This window comes from Mauremys reevesii, linkage group 1 (genome assembly GCF_016161935.1).
Source record: "Mauremys reevesii isolate NIE-2019 linkage group 1, ASM1616193v1, whole genome shotgun sequence".
NCBI classification, from domain to species: domain Eukaryota; kingdom Metazoa; phylum Chordata; order Testudines; family Geoemydidae; genus Mauremys; species Mauremys reevesii.
This window is the reverse complement of record NC_052623.1, coordinates 310,285,000-310,302,343: the sequence shown is the minus strand read 5'-3', so window position 1 is coordinate 310,302,343 and position 17,344 is coordinate 310,285,000. Positions and strand designations below refer to the sequence as shown.

Sequence of the window (17,344 nt, the reverse complement as noted above, 5' to 3'; positions counted from 1 at the left end):
TGACTGATACTTTACAACATGATGAAATTCTGTCAAATCTAGGAGCTTTATACAGTAAATTCAGATAGATAATTGCCTGAACATGTCCTAGGTAAAATTCGATTGTGACTTCCATTGCTTTTGAGAGTCTTGCCCATACACCAGAATCAACTCAACATTAATTTTGTGATTTTAAAAATATAGTATTTGGGAACCATTTGAAGGCACAAAGATGCTGAATGTAAAGATGCCGAGTCTCTTGTGAAATCATCATAATATACAGTTGTATGGGTGTGTTTTTTACGGTTATTTTGCTTGTCAAATATCTCAGCACACTGTAAAACATCATAGAAAGGAAGCTTAGTATGATACTAACACCTTTGGTACAAAAAGAAAAATATATTGTAGGGAACAATGTACGTGTATTGTGAGACGGATGGATAAAAGGGCCTAATAACAGAGCTGAGCAAAATTCTCATGTTGAACCTAAATCACCCTTGAAATAAACCTTGTATTTGTGATTCAAAGTTTTCTTGAACTTCACTCTATGGTTGTAAAAGTTCAGCTAAAATGAGCACCTGGGAACCTTCATCGCCCTCAGTGACAGCAAAAGCCTTTTCATTAACTGCCTCCAACTCACTTACCTCAGTCGGGCTGTCCAGAATTCTCATTTAAAATCATGTATTTCTTTGACCGGCATTTGCAGTATCCAGTACAGATACACGTGCTACTTCTGGAGATAGTCAGAGTGCATGGAACCCTGGCCATTCTGTCCCTGCTTGATCTGCTGTGTCTCTATGGGTATGTCTACACTGCATCTGGGAGTGAGCCTCCTAGTCCAGCTCCACAGAGTTGTGGTGACGGGACTCATGGTAGCATGCTAAAAATAAAATAGGTAGACATTGTAGCTCAGGCGCTCAAGCCTAAGGGTGGGAGTGGGGTGGGCTTGAGAGTCCAATCTCCAGCCCGAGCTGCAATGTCTACACTACTGCTTTTAGCACGCTAAGGTGAATCATGCTAATGCAAGTCTATGGACCTGAGCTGGGAGGCTCGCTTCCGGATGCAGTTATACACATATCCAATTGTATCAATTTGTGTATATTTGTTACAGATGTGTTTGTGACTATCTCTGTTGCTCTCTGACTTCTTTCCAGAGGTCAGAATTGCTAAAGGTAGTTGCTGTGGTCAGAAAAATGGTCACAATTATTAAATTCCAAAAATTTTGAAATAAAGTTGAAATTCATGATCCAAACTGAGAAATATGTTGGGCTTTGTAAATTTCATGGAAACCAACATTTTGAGTGTTCAAATTATACAAAATGAATTAACAAAAGTTTCCTTCCTTGTCGTTAGTTTCAACCACCTCTAATATTCATAAAAGGCTACATATTTTACAGTTTTCATTAATGAGTTTGTGCATAAAGTAAAAAAAAGATAATCTGTACAAATGTATTTATTGAAAGCTGCACTGAATTTTGATCAACCATTGCTACTCTGAACAGTCATTCATATTTTATTTTTAGCATGCTACCATGAGCCCTGTCACCACAACTCCCAAGACTGGGAGGCTAAAGAACTTATACAAGTGTAAACTTAGCATTTCTTAAAACCTATATAAATGTAAACTTAGCATTTCTTAAAATTTCCGAAAGTTTTTTTCCTGTCTCAAATTCTGAACTAGAATACTTCTGCTTGACCTTCTGGAGTCTGCCTATTTCTGTTCTATTATTGTTTGTATTTAGGGCTCAATACATAGTCATCAGTCTTCTGGGATGCTGGACACTGCATGAAGAAGTTGTGCTGACACAGAAGTTAAATAATCACTTTACTTTTGGGCCTTGGTGACCTCAAAAGATTCTCCTCTTTTCTTCTCTTTCTTTGGCTAGAGACAGAATTTTCATTATGTCTTTTCCTGATAAAAATCATGTGTGTAATTCTACTTTTATTATCTTATCTACTTTATGGTCTTTTCTTAGCTTAGATATTATACTGTATATTTCAGGTTTTATGGAGTTGTGGAAAGACAAACCTATTGTACCTTGTATTTGTAAAGTGGGTAAAATCTGTTTCCCAAATAATGTTTTCAAGTACTGTACACAATCCTGGGTTTCATTAAAAAAAATGTTAAAAGTGGGCAGGAGTGCTCTAGACAGGCAATTTTTGTTGTACTGTGGAAATTGAAATTACAGAGGGGGAAAAGCTGCCCCAATTAGTCCTCCCTCCTCCTCCTTTCCTTCCTCACACCTCCCCCCCCCCCCACACCAAATAAAGTTAGCAGGCTTTACCAGGCATATTACTTGGCTTGATTGCAAGAATCTTTCCTTCTGAGTGGCAGGCTGAATTCCTTGAACCAAAAAGTACCACATATATGGACATGCTGTGTTAAGGATTTTTTTAAAGCTTACAATTAATCCTTAGAATTGAAAAGGAAGTAGTCTGCTTCCTGTTAGTTAATGGTGTGGAAATCAATTGTAGATTTAGAAAACCTCATGAAAGGAATGACTGTAATGGAATAATTTGTGGAAAGATCCACTTTCATAGCATGATAAATGTAATGTATGCCAGCCAGTGAGACTACCATATTGTGTTCTGTTTTATTTCAGTTCTTGTACCTGACTGGTTATCCAGGTATCTGCTTGTCACTTACTGAGAAAAGTTAAACAGTAAATTATCACTGGTTGCAATTTTTGTTATCTTATTTGTTAGCACACATTACAGGTTGATAAATAAACAGCCTTCACTTTTATGGTTAAACTTATCTGACTGGCTGAAGCAAGCACTTTGCCTGTTGTTGAAGCTGACCAGAACATACCAATCAATATTGATAAAAGAAGCAACTGTCTCTCTACTACAGCAACATCTATTAGATAATCTGATTACAACAGTCATTTAGTATAATAGGTGTAATGTAACTGAGAACAGAACTTTGTAAAACGATGAATATCCTCTACTTCAAAAATAAATTTTGTAGCAGCAGGAAATGTTTACTTTTATTAGCCTTATTCTAATGACATCCCTTAAATAAGGGTATGTCTACACTTACTGTGGATTGACGCTGTGGTCAGTAGTGAAGACCTGCTAAATCGCTCTCCTTTCGACTCTGGTACTCCACCAGAACAAGAAGCATAAGGTAAGTTGGCGGGAGAAACTCCCCCATCGATCCAGTGCAGTGTAAACTAACTTACTACTTTACTGGGAGATGGCAGGCTGCAATCCTCATCCAACTAAAGTACTGCTAATGCTGAAGTGTGCTGGAAAAACTATCATTTATTATTACAGTATGTTTAGTTATTGCTATTGTTGCATGGATGTGTGTAGTTTTTAGTCTCTCTTTCAAAGGTAGCAGTGGGGACCTGGTAAAAAATCAAGTTATAAACAGGTATACTAGATATAATACAATTATTTTACTTGGTATTTCTACACAGACTGACACCAGTAGACTGATACAGTCATAACCTTTGGAAAAACTCCCATTGACTAACAGGGTCAGGATTTCACCTGAGTTTTTTATAACCTCATGTGTGCAAAAGCGCACTTGCCATTGCAAAGATTTTGCTTCTGACCCGACTGTGCTCACACTGAAATAAATAGGAGTTATGCAGTTGTCTTCCATGGCAGTATTAAGTTGTGAATGAAAAATAAAAGGATAAGGGTTGTATTAAGTTCCCACCCGAAATGTAATTGATTCTAGGAAGTGGGATAGAAGAGAGAAAAAAATTAGGTCTATATGTGACCATTTGTATGAATTCATATAAATTTTGGAAGGTGGTCAGGTACCATGGTGGTAGGAGCAATGTAAATATATAGGGAAGACCAGTAATTTTCTAAATCTAACTTGTGAAATGAAATCAGGTTCTTATTCTTTTTGGTCTCCTTTAATTGTGTGTGTGTGTGTGTGTGTGTGTTGGGGCGGGGGGAATCCAAAGAAATCTACAAATGACACAACTTTTACTATTCTTTCTGCTATTCATTGGAATAGTAAGTAATATAGAATGGGGTTTTCTCTCTTGTTCTTGATGACTAGGAATCATAGTATTTTGAAGATAGTGGGTCTAAATGGGCAGCCAGCTGTTTGAAATATTGCAGAAATTACACCTATGATTTGATTGGCTGGAAAGCCACCTGTGATCCTGTTGCTGTGGCTGACTTACAGCATGATGGCTGACTACTCTTTGGAAGTCATGTTGTGCAAAGGGAGCTTAAAAGCTGTCCTGATTTAGAAAGATGTCATTTGTACTTTTTGAAATATTTATAATTTAGATCCTAGGAACTTGCTTTGATTTCAGAGGAGCCTAATGGTATATAAATGCCTGCTGTGATGTATGTACAATAAGGTAACAGAGTACACATCTTAGACATTTTTTATCCATATAAAGAATGTGGGTAATTTGGTAGCAGAATTTTTAAAATCAGATAAGCCAATAAAATTCTTTGCTGCAGGCAAGTGTGTATAGATTATTTACACTGGGGCACTGGAATGCAGGTACTCTGTTAAAAGTTGTTCACTTCAGTATAACGGATAGAGCACAGTGCCAAGCCGTCTGGAGTGGCTCAAGAGCATGAGTACCAAACTCAGGGCAGACTGTTAAGAAGCCGGACACAAACTCCAAACTGGTTGTGAGTTCTATACTTAGATTTTTCCAACCAAGTATGAAGTGTAAACTCCTTAGGCACTATAACAGGCTAACCATAGAGTTGCAGTCAGTTGCCTAGGGTATTCTGATCTATCTTGCCACACAGGCAAGCTTGCCTTTGTGATAGATGGTCCCTCACACCAAAAATCACAATTATTCAGATTACTCCTGTCATAAACATACAGCTAAGGGTAGCATAATATCCCTCTTTACCCTGTAAAGGGTTAATTCCTCTTTTACCTGTAAAGGGTTAAGAAGCTCAGATAACCTGGGTGGCACCTGACCAAAAGGACCAATAAGGGGAGAAGATACTTTCAAATCTGTGGGGGAAGGTTTTTTGTCTGTGTCTCCCGGAGTCAACCAGGAAAGAGGGCAGGGAAAATACATCTCCTTGAGCCATATCTGAACTAAGCGTCTAGTCTTAAAAAATAGTAAGTAATATCAAAGAAATGCATTAGATTACCTTTTGTTTTAGCTAGTAAATTTTCCCTGTGCTAAGAGGGAGGTTTATCCCTGTTTCTATAACTTTAAAGTTTTGCCTAGAGGGAAAATCCTCTGTGTTTCTGAGTCTTTTGTTATTCGGTAAAGTACTTCCATCCTGATTTTACAGAGATGATTTTTTTACCTTTTCTTTAATTAAAATTCTTCTTTTAAGAACCCGGTTGATTTTTTATTGTTCTTAGGATCCAAGGATTTGGGTCTGTGTTCACCTGTAGCAATTGGTGAGGATGTTATTCTCAAGCCTTCCCCAGGAAAGGGGTGGGGTGCAGGGCTTGGGGGAATATTTTTGGGGGAATAGGACTCCAAGTGGTCCTTTCCCTGATTCTTTGTCTAAATCACTTGGTGGTGGCAGCATACTGTTCAAGGCAAGGTAAAATTTGTGCCTTGGAAAAGTTTTTAACCTAAGATGGTAAAAATAGGCTTAGGGGGTCTTTCATGCAGGTCCCCACATCTGTACCCCAGAGTTCAGAGTGGGGAAGAAACCCTGACAACTCCAAATTACAAAGGACCAGTCACTTACCCCAGTTAACTGCAATTTAGATCTTACACCAAAGAAAATGCTTGTAGCCAATCTTACGATAAACTAACTAAAGATTTATTAAAGATTAAGAGTTGTTTACAAGGTTAAAGCAGATAAACACACACACACAATGAGTTAGTTTTACATTTCAAAAGGTGATAGAAGCTGCTGTAATATGCAAGCTGTATATGTCCTTTAGGGCTGACCCAGGCTAAATAGCTGGGGATTCCTTTCTTATGCTTAGAAATCTTGCCCTCCCAAAATCCAAGCAGCATAGAGATACAGTTTCTTCTTGTTGGGGATTTTTTATTCGCTTCCCCACAGAGTTCAAACTGATGGAGACATTACCATGAACTCACCCCTCTTCGTGGAGGGGTGGGGGAAGATTGCAATTAGCAAAGTCTTTGTTCTTTGATATTTCACAATGGCTCATTTGGTTTCAGTGGGCCTTCTTGGTGGGCAGGACTTAACACCTGCTGTAGGAAGCCAGCATTTTACATTAATTAAAGCTGCTTTTTTCTTTGACTTACACAATTACAGAGGATTACAATGCAAGCACTTATTATCACCTTATAACATGGCGTACAGATATTATAAGTGAGATTCAGACATGCAGCATCCTAAAAGTGTTTCATAAAGTCTAAACACCTTCTTATAAATTTAGCATGTTTTTTAATAATGGTAACACATAGGTGAACCAGACTGGTTCCAGCTATGTGTGTGTTAGTGCTCAGTTGAGACTTAGAGACCTTGGCATGAGCTGACACCTGGTCTGCACTCAGACTGGCAGCTAAACTGCGTACTTCAGCAAGAAATTGCAGATTTCAGTGCCTATAGAAGTATGTGGTGGTCAGTTTAGGTGCCCAGATAAAAAGAAACCCCCCCACAATAAATAGTAGCTTTTTGTATTAGAAAAGTAAGGGGAACATTGACTTTTTTCCCTATACCTTTATAGACATACGTTAAGGGTCAGATTCAGTCCTGCACTGAGCTCGTGCAAGTGGTGCAAAGGGACCTGAAGTGGGGCAGAGAATCCTAGAGGGTTACATAAACTATAGAAAAGCTATAAATTTGCCTCTTTCTTATAATAAAATTCCTGTAGTTTTCTTATTTTAAATATTCCTTTTAGCTTGTTACAGAAGGAGTATGGGCCAAGATCATTCCCTCCTTCACTACATCCATGGGAGGAAACTAACTTTGTGTACTTTTGGGTGAGAGGGAGGGAAGTCTCTCCTCTTTGTGGCCCTTAAACCTTGCTGAGCTCCACAGGTACCTCAATAGTGATCTGTGCTTCAGTGTTGGCTCTGTGCACGTCTGACAGTCCCATCCTCTGCATTGTGGTGAACCGTGTTACTGAGGTCAACCCCTAGCTCCAGCTGCCCTCTGCAGAAAACATTATACAGCCTTCGGTGGCATAGCACCCTTCCATGTGGAGAGGAGGTGAGATATGTGGTTGGAAGGTCTCCTTTGTGCAGTTATCCAAGGGTCAGGAGCTGGGCTTTGTCCTTCACTGATTATTCCAGGGTGCTAATAACTGTCCCACATATACATGAACTGCCATGTCGTTTCTGTGCAGTGTAGTTGTAGTTGTATCAGGTCCATGATATTAAGAGACAAGGCTTCTGTTTGCCAGAAGCTGAGAATGAGCGATAGGGGATGGATCACTTGATGATTACCATGGGCAGCGCGTATTGTAGGCTGGGGGAGGCTAGGCCTCCCCAAACAGCCCTGTGTGGCCCCGACAATGCTCTGCCCCAAGGCCCCCCTCCTGCTTACTGCATCCCTCTTGGCCCCAGACCAGGCAGGCTGCTCCCTTTCTCGAAAGCATGCTAGGGATGGGACTAGGGCGACTGGGGCTACTCAGCGCTGGGGGGCCCCCGGGCACTTGGGCTTCTGGGGCCATGGCGCCCAGAGCTCGGGGGAGCTGGAGGCGCTGGGGCTGCCTGCCCTGTGCTCAGGGGAATCTGGGGGCACTGGGGCTGTGGCGCTCCAGGGTTGAAAGCGCTGGGGTGGGTGGGGGGCTGGCAGCCAGAGGGGGACGGGGGGCTCTTGCACATGGAGGCTGGTAGAAAGTGATCTCGGGATGCAGTCACATAGCACTACAGGTTGCAGGACTCAGCTGCCTACCTTTGGGCCCTGGATCAGAATCTCTACTCACTTTCTGATGAGGCTGGAGGCAAAAATCCTATACCTCATACTAGAGGCTCAGGATTAGGAAGATCACATATCCCAGAGAGTTGTGACTCTGGGACTTTGGCTTGGTGAAGACTGAAGCTCCTTACTGAGCAGTGGAACTAGTATTTTTTAGACTCTTTACATACCCTGGAAAGGATGGGAAGCAACTTGTGTGCCAGATGGAGCGCTGAGTCTCACAAAGAGACAGATCACCACAGGATGGGAGCAGCTATCAACAGGGGCCGCAAAGCCAGAAGAGCGAACGTCATGTCCTTGCCCAATCACTAGGTGGTTCCTGTGGCGAGCAGACCTCTTTATAGATAAAAATTGCCAAAAAAGTATCTAAAATTAAATTCTGAGCTACCCAACTTTTATCTTACCATCCAATTTCATAATTGAAAATCTCTCAGTTGTATATCTCAAGTTCTATATCCTGTGGTTGTGATCTTAATGTTCCTCTTAAGCATAATCTGAGACACTGCCTCATCAAAGCATTTAAGTTTCGGTGGTGCCAATGAATCTCCAAGTGCAGAGGTCTGCTCACAAAGAGCAGCTTTCTGGAGTGTGGCCCAGTTCCTCCTTTTCATTTATTTTAAATAATTTAAGAATTAAATTTAAAATAAAAAAATCTTTCTATATGTAAGTACCACTACAACAATCCAGTCTGAAGAGTCTCCCCCTCCTCCCCCCCCAAAAAAGGATGGAAAAAATGGAACATCTTTTCATAGTGATAATAACCCTTTTGAGATCACCTTATTCATTCTCGTTTGTGTGCATTTACTCTCCTCTGAAGCATGTCAGTCCCTTGATATCAGGGTTTGCATTTTCCATTGCTAAATTGCTATGCAAAATATATTAAAATATTCTGGAAATGATGGCTCCAATGGCACCAAAGAGTTAATGAAGAAATGCATGTAGAGGGTTTATGATTTGGTTCACTACACTCGGAAGCTACGAAGCATGAACTTTTAAACAAAATACTCAGGTGACTTTATCAGGAAAACAATAGTTCCCTTTAGATAATGCTGCTATAAGAATGGAATTGCTTCTACAGTTTGTAGGTTAAAAAAAAATGGGTCCTAATAATGTTTGAGCCACGCTTATATGGTTTGTTGGTTTTTTTCCCATACAATCACAGAAATACTGATCTGTTATGTCACTACACGTGATATTTCTTCACACAATACATTATTCCAGAAATGACTTAATAGTTTAAATATCTTCAAAGTCTGTTGCAGCTGACCTTATATCTTTTAGTTGAGGAACAAGATTTCCTTAGGCCATCTTAGTCAGTCATAGTATGACCAGTCATAAGTATTAATTGCAGGATGTTACTTCTAGGAATCATTCAACAAGTTGCATATATGCTGGGAAGGTGAATTCTGCTTACACATCAAAAGCATTTATTTAAAATCTAACTGAAGATAAAAGCAAACCCTGGGTCAGGAACAGTGCTGAATAAATTGTCAGTATGAATATTTTTAAATGTAATAAGTGAGCCTGGGCCGTATTTGTATTATGCTGTCTCCTTCTCAAAAAACAAACACAAGACAGTGGCAAAAATCAGATTTAAAATGGTAATTATGATTGTTGCTATATTTTCTAGGTAAGTATTAGCCTCTAGACATGAATGGAAAATTCATCTTGTCATTGTATTTAATGCAAATAGTTAGTACTGGAAACCTTCTCTACCGAAATACATGCATTGTGCATAAAGAAATAGTGGTAACAAATGGAACTGGTAAAAACCAAATCAGCTGATGCAAACCTTAGCAAAAGCTGTATTTTTTTATAGCATGATTTGTAGATTGAACAGATTTTAGCAATGGAGTATTTTAAGAGAGGAATGAGACATAATTATGTTGTCTTTTTTATAATATCAGTTAGTGTCCAGTGTCTGATATAACTTATACTTTATGCTGATTTTAATTCAGTGGTTCTCAAATTTTTATATTGGTGACCCCTTTCACTCAGCAAGCCTATGAGTGTGACCCCCCCCTTATAAATTAAAAACACAGTTTTTTATATTTAACACTGTTATAAATGCTGGAGGTGAAGCGGGGTTTTGTGGTGGAGCCTGACAGCGCACGACCCACCACATAATAACCTCGTGACCCTCTGAGGGGGTCACAACCTCCAGTTTGAGAACCCCTGCTTTAATTAGTTCTTTTAGCGAAAGTGTTATCTCTCATTATGGGAGTGATGACTTCTAGGTTCTGTTCCACTCACATTTATTTGTATTACTGTGGTGCCTAGATGCCCCAGGAATAGATCAGGACCCTGTTGTGGTAGATGCTGTACAAACACAGAACAAAAAGATGGTGCCTGCCCCAGAGAACTTACAATCTAAGATGAGAGACAACAGATGGATAGAGACATAGATGGAAGAGTACAAGGAAATAATGAAATATTACTGACCAGAATGATACGCAGAGGTCTCAGTGCACTAGCAGCCTAACTGTCAAGTTTTTTTGTAGGCATCACAGCAAAGGCGAGATTTCAGGAGGGTTTATAAAGGAGAATAATGAGGTAGCTTTGTGGATGTTTACAGGGAGCTCCTCCCAAGTATGTGGGAGAAAGCATCAAGTAGCTTTTTTGAAAATTTAACAAACGGAGGGTGGATTCTGGCATCATTGGCCCATTGTAGGCAGAAGCTTACATCTCAATAGTGAATGAGAAATAATCGGTAAGGTGTGTGAAGATATCCAGCTTATGTTTGATGCAATAGAAAAGGGGGAACCAGTGGAGATATGCAGCAGCAGCATTCTGAATGGATATGAGTGGGGGAAGAATTTGTAAAATTTAAATTTCCCAAGGCCAGAGAAAAGGATGTTTCACTAATTGAGTGTGAGATGATAATGTGGGTGACAGTTTAGCTTTGTGGATGGATAAGAGAGGCTGTATCTCAGAGAGATTATGCAGAAAGAATTGGGCAGTATTTAGAGAGAGCCTGGATTTGAATACAAAGAGAGAGGTCTCTTATGGGCCAGACTGACATGCAGGATGGAGATATTGATCATGAACGGAGGCATTGGAGAGGGCTTGAGAGGAAGAGTGATTAGGAGCTCTGTTTTAACCATGTTACACTTGAGCTGATGGCGAGACATCCATGAGGAGACATCCAAGAAACAGGCTGAGGTTTTAGTTTGGACAGAAGATTGCTCTGGAGTACAGAGCAAGGGGACCAAGTTGTCATAAGAACATAAGAATGGCCATAGGGGGTCAAACCAATTGTCCATCTAGCCCAGTATCCTGCCTTTGGACAGTGGCCAATGCCAGATGCTTCAAAGGGAATGAAAAGAACAGGGCATTTATCAGGTGATCCATTTCCCCCTATATCCAGTCCCAACATATGGTAGTCTGAGGCTTAGAGACACCCAGATTGCATCCTTGACCATGTTGGCTAGTAGCCATTGATGGACCTATCCTCCATGAATTTATCTAATTCTTTTTTTGAACCCAGTTATACTTTTGGCCTGCATAACATCCCCTGGCAATGAGTTCCACAGGTTGACTGTGTTGTGTGAAGGAGTACTTCCTTTTGTTTGTTTTAAACCAGCTGCCTATTAATTTTATTGGGTGACTCCTGGTTCTTGTGTTATATAAAGGAGTAAATAACACTTCCCTATTCAGCTTATCCATGCCATTCATGATTTTATAGATCGCCTATTCCCCCTTAGTCACCTCTTTTCCAAGCAGAAAAGTCCCAGTCTTATTAATCTCTTCACATATGGAAGCTGTTCTATACCCTTAATCATTTTTGTTGCCTTTCTCTGTACTTTTTCCATTTCTAATGTATCTTCTTTGAGATGGGGCAACCAGAACCGCACACAGTATTCAAGGAGTGGGCGTGCCATGGATTTATATAGTTGCATAATGATATTTACTGTCTTATTATGTATCTCTTTCCTAATGGTTATATGAATATTCTATTCATTTTTTTTTACTGCCACTGCACATTGAGCAGATGTTTTCAGTAAACTACCTACAATGTCTCCAAGATCTCTTTCTTGAGTGGTAACAGCTAATTTAAACCCCATCATGTTATATGTATAGATGGGATTATGTTTTCTAATGTCCATTACTTTGTATTTATCAACATTGAATTTCATCTGCCATTTTCTTGTCCAGTCACTCAGTTTTGTGAGATCCCTTTGTAACTCTTTGCAGTCAGCTTCGGACTTAAATATCTTGAGTAATTTTTAATCATCTGCAAATGTTGCCACCTCACTGTTTACCTCTTTTTTTCAGATCATTTATAAATGTGTTGAATAGTATTGGTCCCAATACAGATCCTTTGGGGAACACCGCTATTTAGCTCTCTCCAGTCTGAAAACTGATAATTTATTCCTACCCTTTGTTTTCTGTTTTTAATCAGTTACTGATCCATGAAAGGACATTCCCTCTTATCCCATGACTGCTTAATGTGCGTAAGAGTCTTTGGTGAGGGACCTTGTAAAAGGCTTTCTGAAAGTCCAGGTACACTATATCCACTGGATCATCCTGGTATATGTTTGTTGACCCCCTCAAAGAATTCTAATAGATTGATGAGGCATGATTTCCCTTTACAAAAGGGACTCTTCTCCAGGAAATTGTATTAATCTGTGTGTCAGCACAAAGTTGAATTTGTGTTTGTGGATGAGATTACCCAGAGATAACGTGTAGCGAGAGAAGAGAAGGGGACCAAGGATTCAACCTTGTGGAACTTCAACAGAAAGTTGGAGGAGAGATGAGGTTGATCCTCCACAGGTCACTCTGAAGGAATGATTAGAGAAGTAGGAGGAGAACCAGGAGAGGACACCATAAAGGAAACTGAGACATGACAAGATTTCAATAAGAGCATAGTCAACAGTTTTGAAAGTGTCCAACAGGTTAAGGAAAATGAGGATGGAGTACTGGTTCTGAGTTTTGGCTAGGAGGAGGTAATTAAAGACTTTGGGAGTTTCAGTGGAGTGCAAGGGGCAGAAGATGTGTAGGAGAGGGCCTAGAATAGAATTGGAGGATAGGATCTCCAGACAGTAATTTAAACAATGCGTTCACATACTTGCTGTATGACCTTGGGCAAGCCACTTATTCCTTCTCTGTTGCACTTTCCCCATCTGTAAAATATATATTATACTTAATAGGCAAAAATCTTTCTGAAGGTTATTTAAGGTTTAGAAATTTGTAGCTAAGGTTCAAACTACAACTTAACTCTTTCTATGACAGTCTGACCCTTGCCTATGTACCTCAGATTCCATTAGCATTCCACATATCAGTGGAACAGATTCTCTGTCTTCTGTTGTTGTTTCTTAGGCCTTGTCTGCACTACACAGTTTTGTCAACAAAAGTTGGCTTTTATCAACAGAACGGTGGTGTACATGCTGTGATGCTCCTCCCACCAATGTAACTCCCCTACTACGACAGAATAAAATCACCTCGATGAGTGGCATAGAGCTTTTTGCAATGTAGTTAGTGACACAGCATCAGTGTAGATACTGCACTTGCTTATCTCACCCTGATTGGCCACCAAGAGGTGTCCCACAATGCCCATCCTGATCGCTCTGGTCAGCAGTTTGAAATCTGCTGCCCTGAAGGTACACAGATATGCACCTTTCCCCCATTTAAAGGCCTGGGAATTTTTGAAATTCCTCTTTCTGTTTGCTCGGCATGTACAGTTCAGACAGCATCTTCCCTGCTCACCATGCTGGCTTTCTGCAGCAAATGCTTTCCCACATGGAGCATATCAGAGCTGTTGGATCTGCTGAGTCTATGGGGAAAGGAGGCTGTGCAGTTCCTGCTTCGCTTCAGCTGTAGGAACTTTTGATACCTATGAGCTTATTGCAAGTGACATGCAGGAGAAGGAGTATGAGAGGGATATGCAGGAGTGCCAGGCTAAGATCAAGTTGCTGACGCAGGCATACCAGATGGCAAGACAGGCCAACCATTGCTCTGGTGTGGTGTCAAAAACATGCTGTTTCTATAACGAGCTGCATGCCATCCTCAGTGGTGACCCCCACCTTCACCACCAAGAGTTCCATGCATACTTTGGGGGGCTGGAGGCAGCAGCTAGTGCATTCAACCCTGAGGACGAAGTGGTGGATGAGGAAGTGGAGCTGTAGGATGATGTGGAGCACACGACAGGGTTTTTCGGTTGTGCGGCGAGTCAGGATCTCTTTTCTACTCCAGAGGGATCTAGCCAGTTCCAGCACTTTGGCTCTGGCATGCAGTATGCAGGAGAGGGGAGCTCTGGTAAATTGCTCATTTTGCTTTGATACTGCACGGTGAGAGGAGATTGAGCTCTCATGTAGTTTATGTGGTAGAGGAGGGATAAGGGACAGAAAGTAACAGAGCCTGTCCATCTATGTAGTGGGGCCACAGTGGAAAATTTGTTAATGTACATGGGTATGTCCCTGGAATCATCCATTGTGATTTCTAGGAAACTTTCCTGTAGGTTTTCTGCAATCCTCTTCCAAAGGTTCCTTGGCAGAGCTGCCTTGTTTTTCCTTCCACTGTAGGAAACTTTGCTGCACCACCTGGTAATTATTTCTGCAGGGACCAGAGTGGCATACAGGAAAGCAGCATTCAGAGCCAGTCTGAAACCATACACAGGCAGGAGTTGCATCCTGAGTTACCCATAGGAGTGAGATATCTGGTTCAATTACCTTAGCCTGTGGAAAACGGTACCAATATTCATAATAGTCTCCCTAGCCGCTTGTAGTAACCCCTTTCACAAACCATCCTTTGTGCCTTCTTGCCCATTGCCTCTTGCCACCCCCTCCTTCCCTGAACTCACCATATTTGGGACTCTCAGCAACTTGTGTGCTAGCCAAGGGTCAGCAAGAAAGCTCTGTGTAACTTTTGTGACTCATGGCCGTGAGCGCACTCACAATACTCTCTGCTCATTATTTCTTTGGCTTCTGCAGATGCGCCTTTGAGGACTCTCCTCCACACTGGCGGAGCGCCTCTGTCAGATAAGGTGGCAAACCAGGAGGAGTAAAGAGGATATGTTTTGCAAAGTGCTGCAGTCATCAGATGCATCACATAGTGAAACAAAAGCATGGAGGGAGACAATTAATGAAAGACTGAGTCTGGATAGCCTGGAAAGGATTTGGGGGCAGGAGTGGATTATAAAGCTCCTGGAAGACCAGACAGGGATGATGAAGTTCCTCATTACTCTGCAGTCTCAGTACATTAATGAATGACTTCCCCTATGGCCACTACAGAATTCCTATCCATACCCTCCTGAAACTCCTCCACTGCAGTCCTCGAGTGTTCCCTGTTTCTCACAGTACCCTGTGCATTCAATGGTTAGGAACTGGTTTCCCAACGAAAGTTGGAGTTACACACAGCTGTGACAGCCCTAACCATGAGACTGTTCCTTATTGTCATGTCCCGTTTCACCAGAATTTTGGGTTTTGTCCTGTTATTAAACTTGTCTTTGAAATAAAATGAATATTTCTTTGTGACATGCATACATCAGTAAGTATTATTGAAACATGGTGGCTATAAGTAGGAATATTTGCTCACTAAAATTAACGCTCAGGAAGCAACCACTACAGGAGTAATTCAACGCTGCAAGTAATCATTGCCTGGCTGAATGCATAACATAAAGACACATTACAGGGAATCATTATCAAAATTCTCCTTTAAAGCCTCCATGTTTTGAATAGCCTCCTGCTGCACCCCTCTAGTTGCCCTTGTATTTGGCTGCTCAAAAACAGCAGCCAGCTGTTCACCCTGGGGAAACTTTTCCCCCAAATATTATGCAGAGCACAGCAAGCCACAATGATCGTTGGAATATTTTCCTCATTGAGGTCTAACCAGCCAAAAAGACAGCACCAGTGACCTTTTAATTGGCCAAAGGAACTTTCAGTGGTCATTCAGCACCTGTTGTTAAAGCGCTCATGGCTGCTGTTTAGGTTTGCGGTGTAAGGCGTCATGAGCCACAGGAGCAAAGAATAGGCAGGGTATGCAAGGATCACTATGAGCATTTGCACATACCCCATTGGAATTGGCTGGTCTGGAAAGAAAGTCTCAGCATGCAGCTTTCTATACAGTCCAGTATTCTGAAAGCTGCATGCGTTATGTACCTTCCCTGACCACCCTGCATTCATGTCAGTGAAACTGCCCTGCAAGACCATGGAGAAGTAGCCCTTTTGGTTGATGTACTCTATTGCAAGATGATCAGGGGCCAAAATTTGGATATTGTGCACATCCCATTCATACTGCTGGCAGACTTCAGGCACTTGGATGTTGGTTTCAATTTCAGATGGCTGATACTGGCCAGGTTCCAGAACTGCCCAGAGATCGTCCCACTAGGCAACAAGAGTCCCCAAAGTCCCTTCGGATCTGCAGGAGGGGAATAGTGATCAATAGTTTACCATATCCATTAAAGATAGGACAAAAAGTAATTTGCTTAATCTGCAACAAGGCAGATTTAGGTTATATATTAGGAAAATCTTTCTAACTATAAGGATAATGAAGCTCTGGAATAGGCTTTCAAGGAAGGCTATGGAATCCCTGTCATTGGATATGTTTTTTTAGACACATACCTGTTAGGGCTAGTCTAGACTTACTTGGTTCTGGGGGCTGGACTAGATGACTTCTCGAGGTCCCTTCCAGCCCAACATTTCTTAATATTCTATAGTTGTTGTCTCTAGAGACAGCATTAAGAGAGTGGTCTGATTGAAGGATTGGTTTTATGTGAGTAGTAGGTGGAGGTCTAAGGGACTTTGGGAACTGCTGAATTAGAGCATATCTTTCAGAAAGTTATCCAATGTTGAGTTAAAGATTTCAAATAACAGAGACTCCAGACTCTGCCTTTCGTTAAGGGTTCCTTCCTGTGCAGTTTATATTAATATTATGAGTATTGTATTAGATTTGTTTCACATGCAACTAAAAAGTTTACCTTATAGTTCTAGCATGTCCTTGTTTATCTGTATGGCCATTTCTCATTATTTCATGATAACATTAGTTGTATAAATCTGACATTTGTTGAATGGCAGGGGAGCTACTGTGAAAAAGAATCTGGATTTGAAGGTGGTAGAGAATAAATACTTAAATTGTACCTCACTCACAACAGAGATATGTAGCTTCAATGGTTAACAATGCATATCTTAAAGCAAATAAAAGTGACACCTTGTGAGCATATTTCTTGTGTCACATAGTGTTTTATATGTTTTGCTTTAAGGGACAAATTAGTGGCATTTTGAGACAGAACAATAACTTTGATGTTGCAAGAACTAGGGCAACTGTAATGAGAGAAGTGTGGTACTGCCATACAATCAGAAAGTATATTGTCAGCAAGCAAATGATAATAGCATCTTGTATGCCCAGAAGGCCTGCTGTGATATTTGTGTCTGCTTATGATCCCCTTTACCCTCAGAACAGTCTATTTTTAAATTGGTGCTGGATATGACCTTAGTAAAGAAATGCTGTTGGAACATATTTAAATGCATGATTGTGCATGCTGTGTTCTTCAGTGCTATAGGATGCTGACAACAAAGTTTTTTTGCCCCCCACAGCAGATTTGTATTAGTGTGCACTTTTCCTG

The 17,344-nt window shown here is 40.8% G+C and overlaps 1 protein-coding gene across 12 annotated transcripts in view; it reads left to right on the top strand.

The window, feature by feature from the left end:
* IMMP2L (inner mitochondrial membrane peptidase subunit 2) overlaps positions 1–17,344 on the top strand; it is an 866,964-nt gene that overhangs the window by 69,849 nt on the left and 779,771 nt on the right. Inside the window, exon 5 of one of the 12 annotated variants that reach the window (XM_039520126.1) lies at positions 14,715–15,360. The exons of 10 other annotated variants lie outside the window; for them this stretch is intronic. In XM_039520126.1, the coding sequence (XP_039376060.1) occupies positions 14,715–14,766 (52 nt within the window). In that variant the 3' untranslated portion in view covers positions 14,767–15,360. Of the gene's footprint in view, positions 1–1,721; positions 1,848–14,714; positions 15,361–17,344 lie in introns of those variants that run through there. One more of the 12 variants, XM_039520125.1, reaches the window with a different exon arrangement.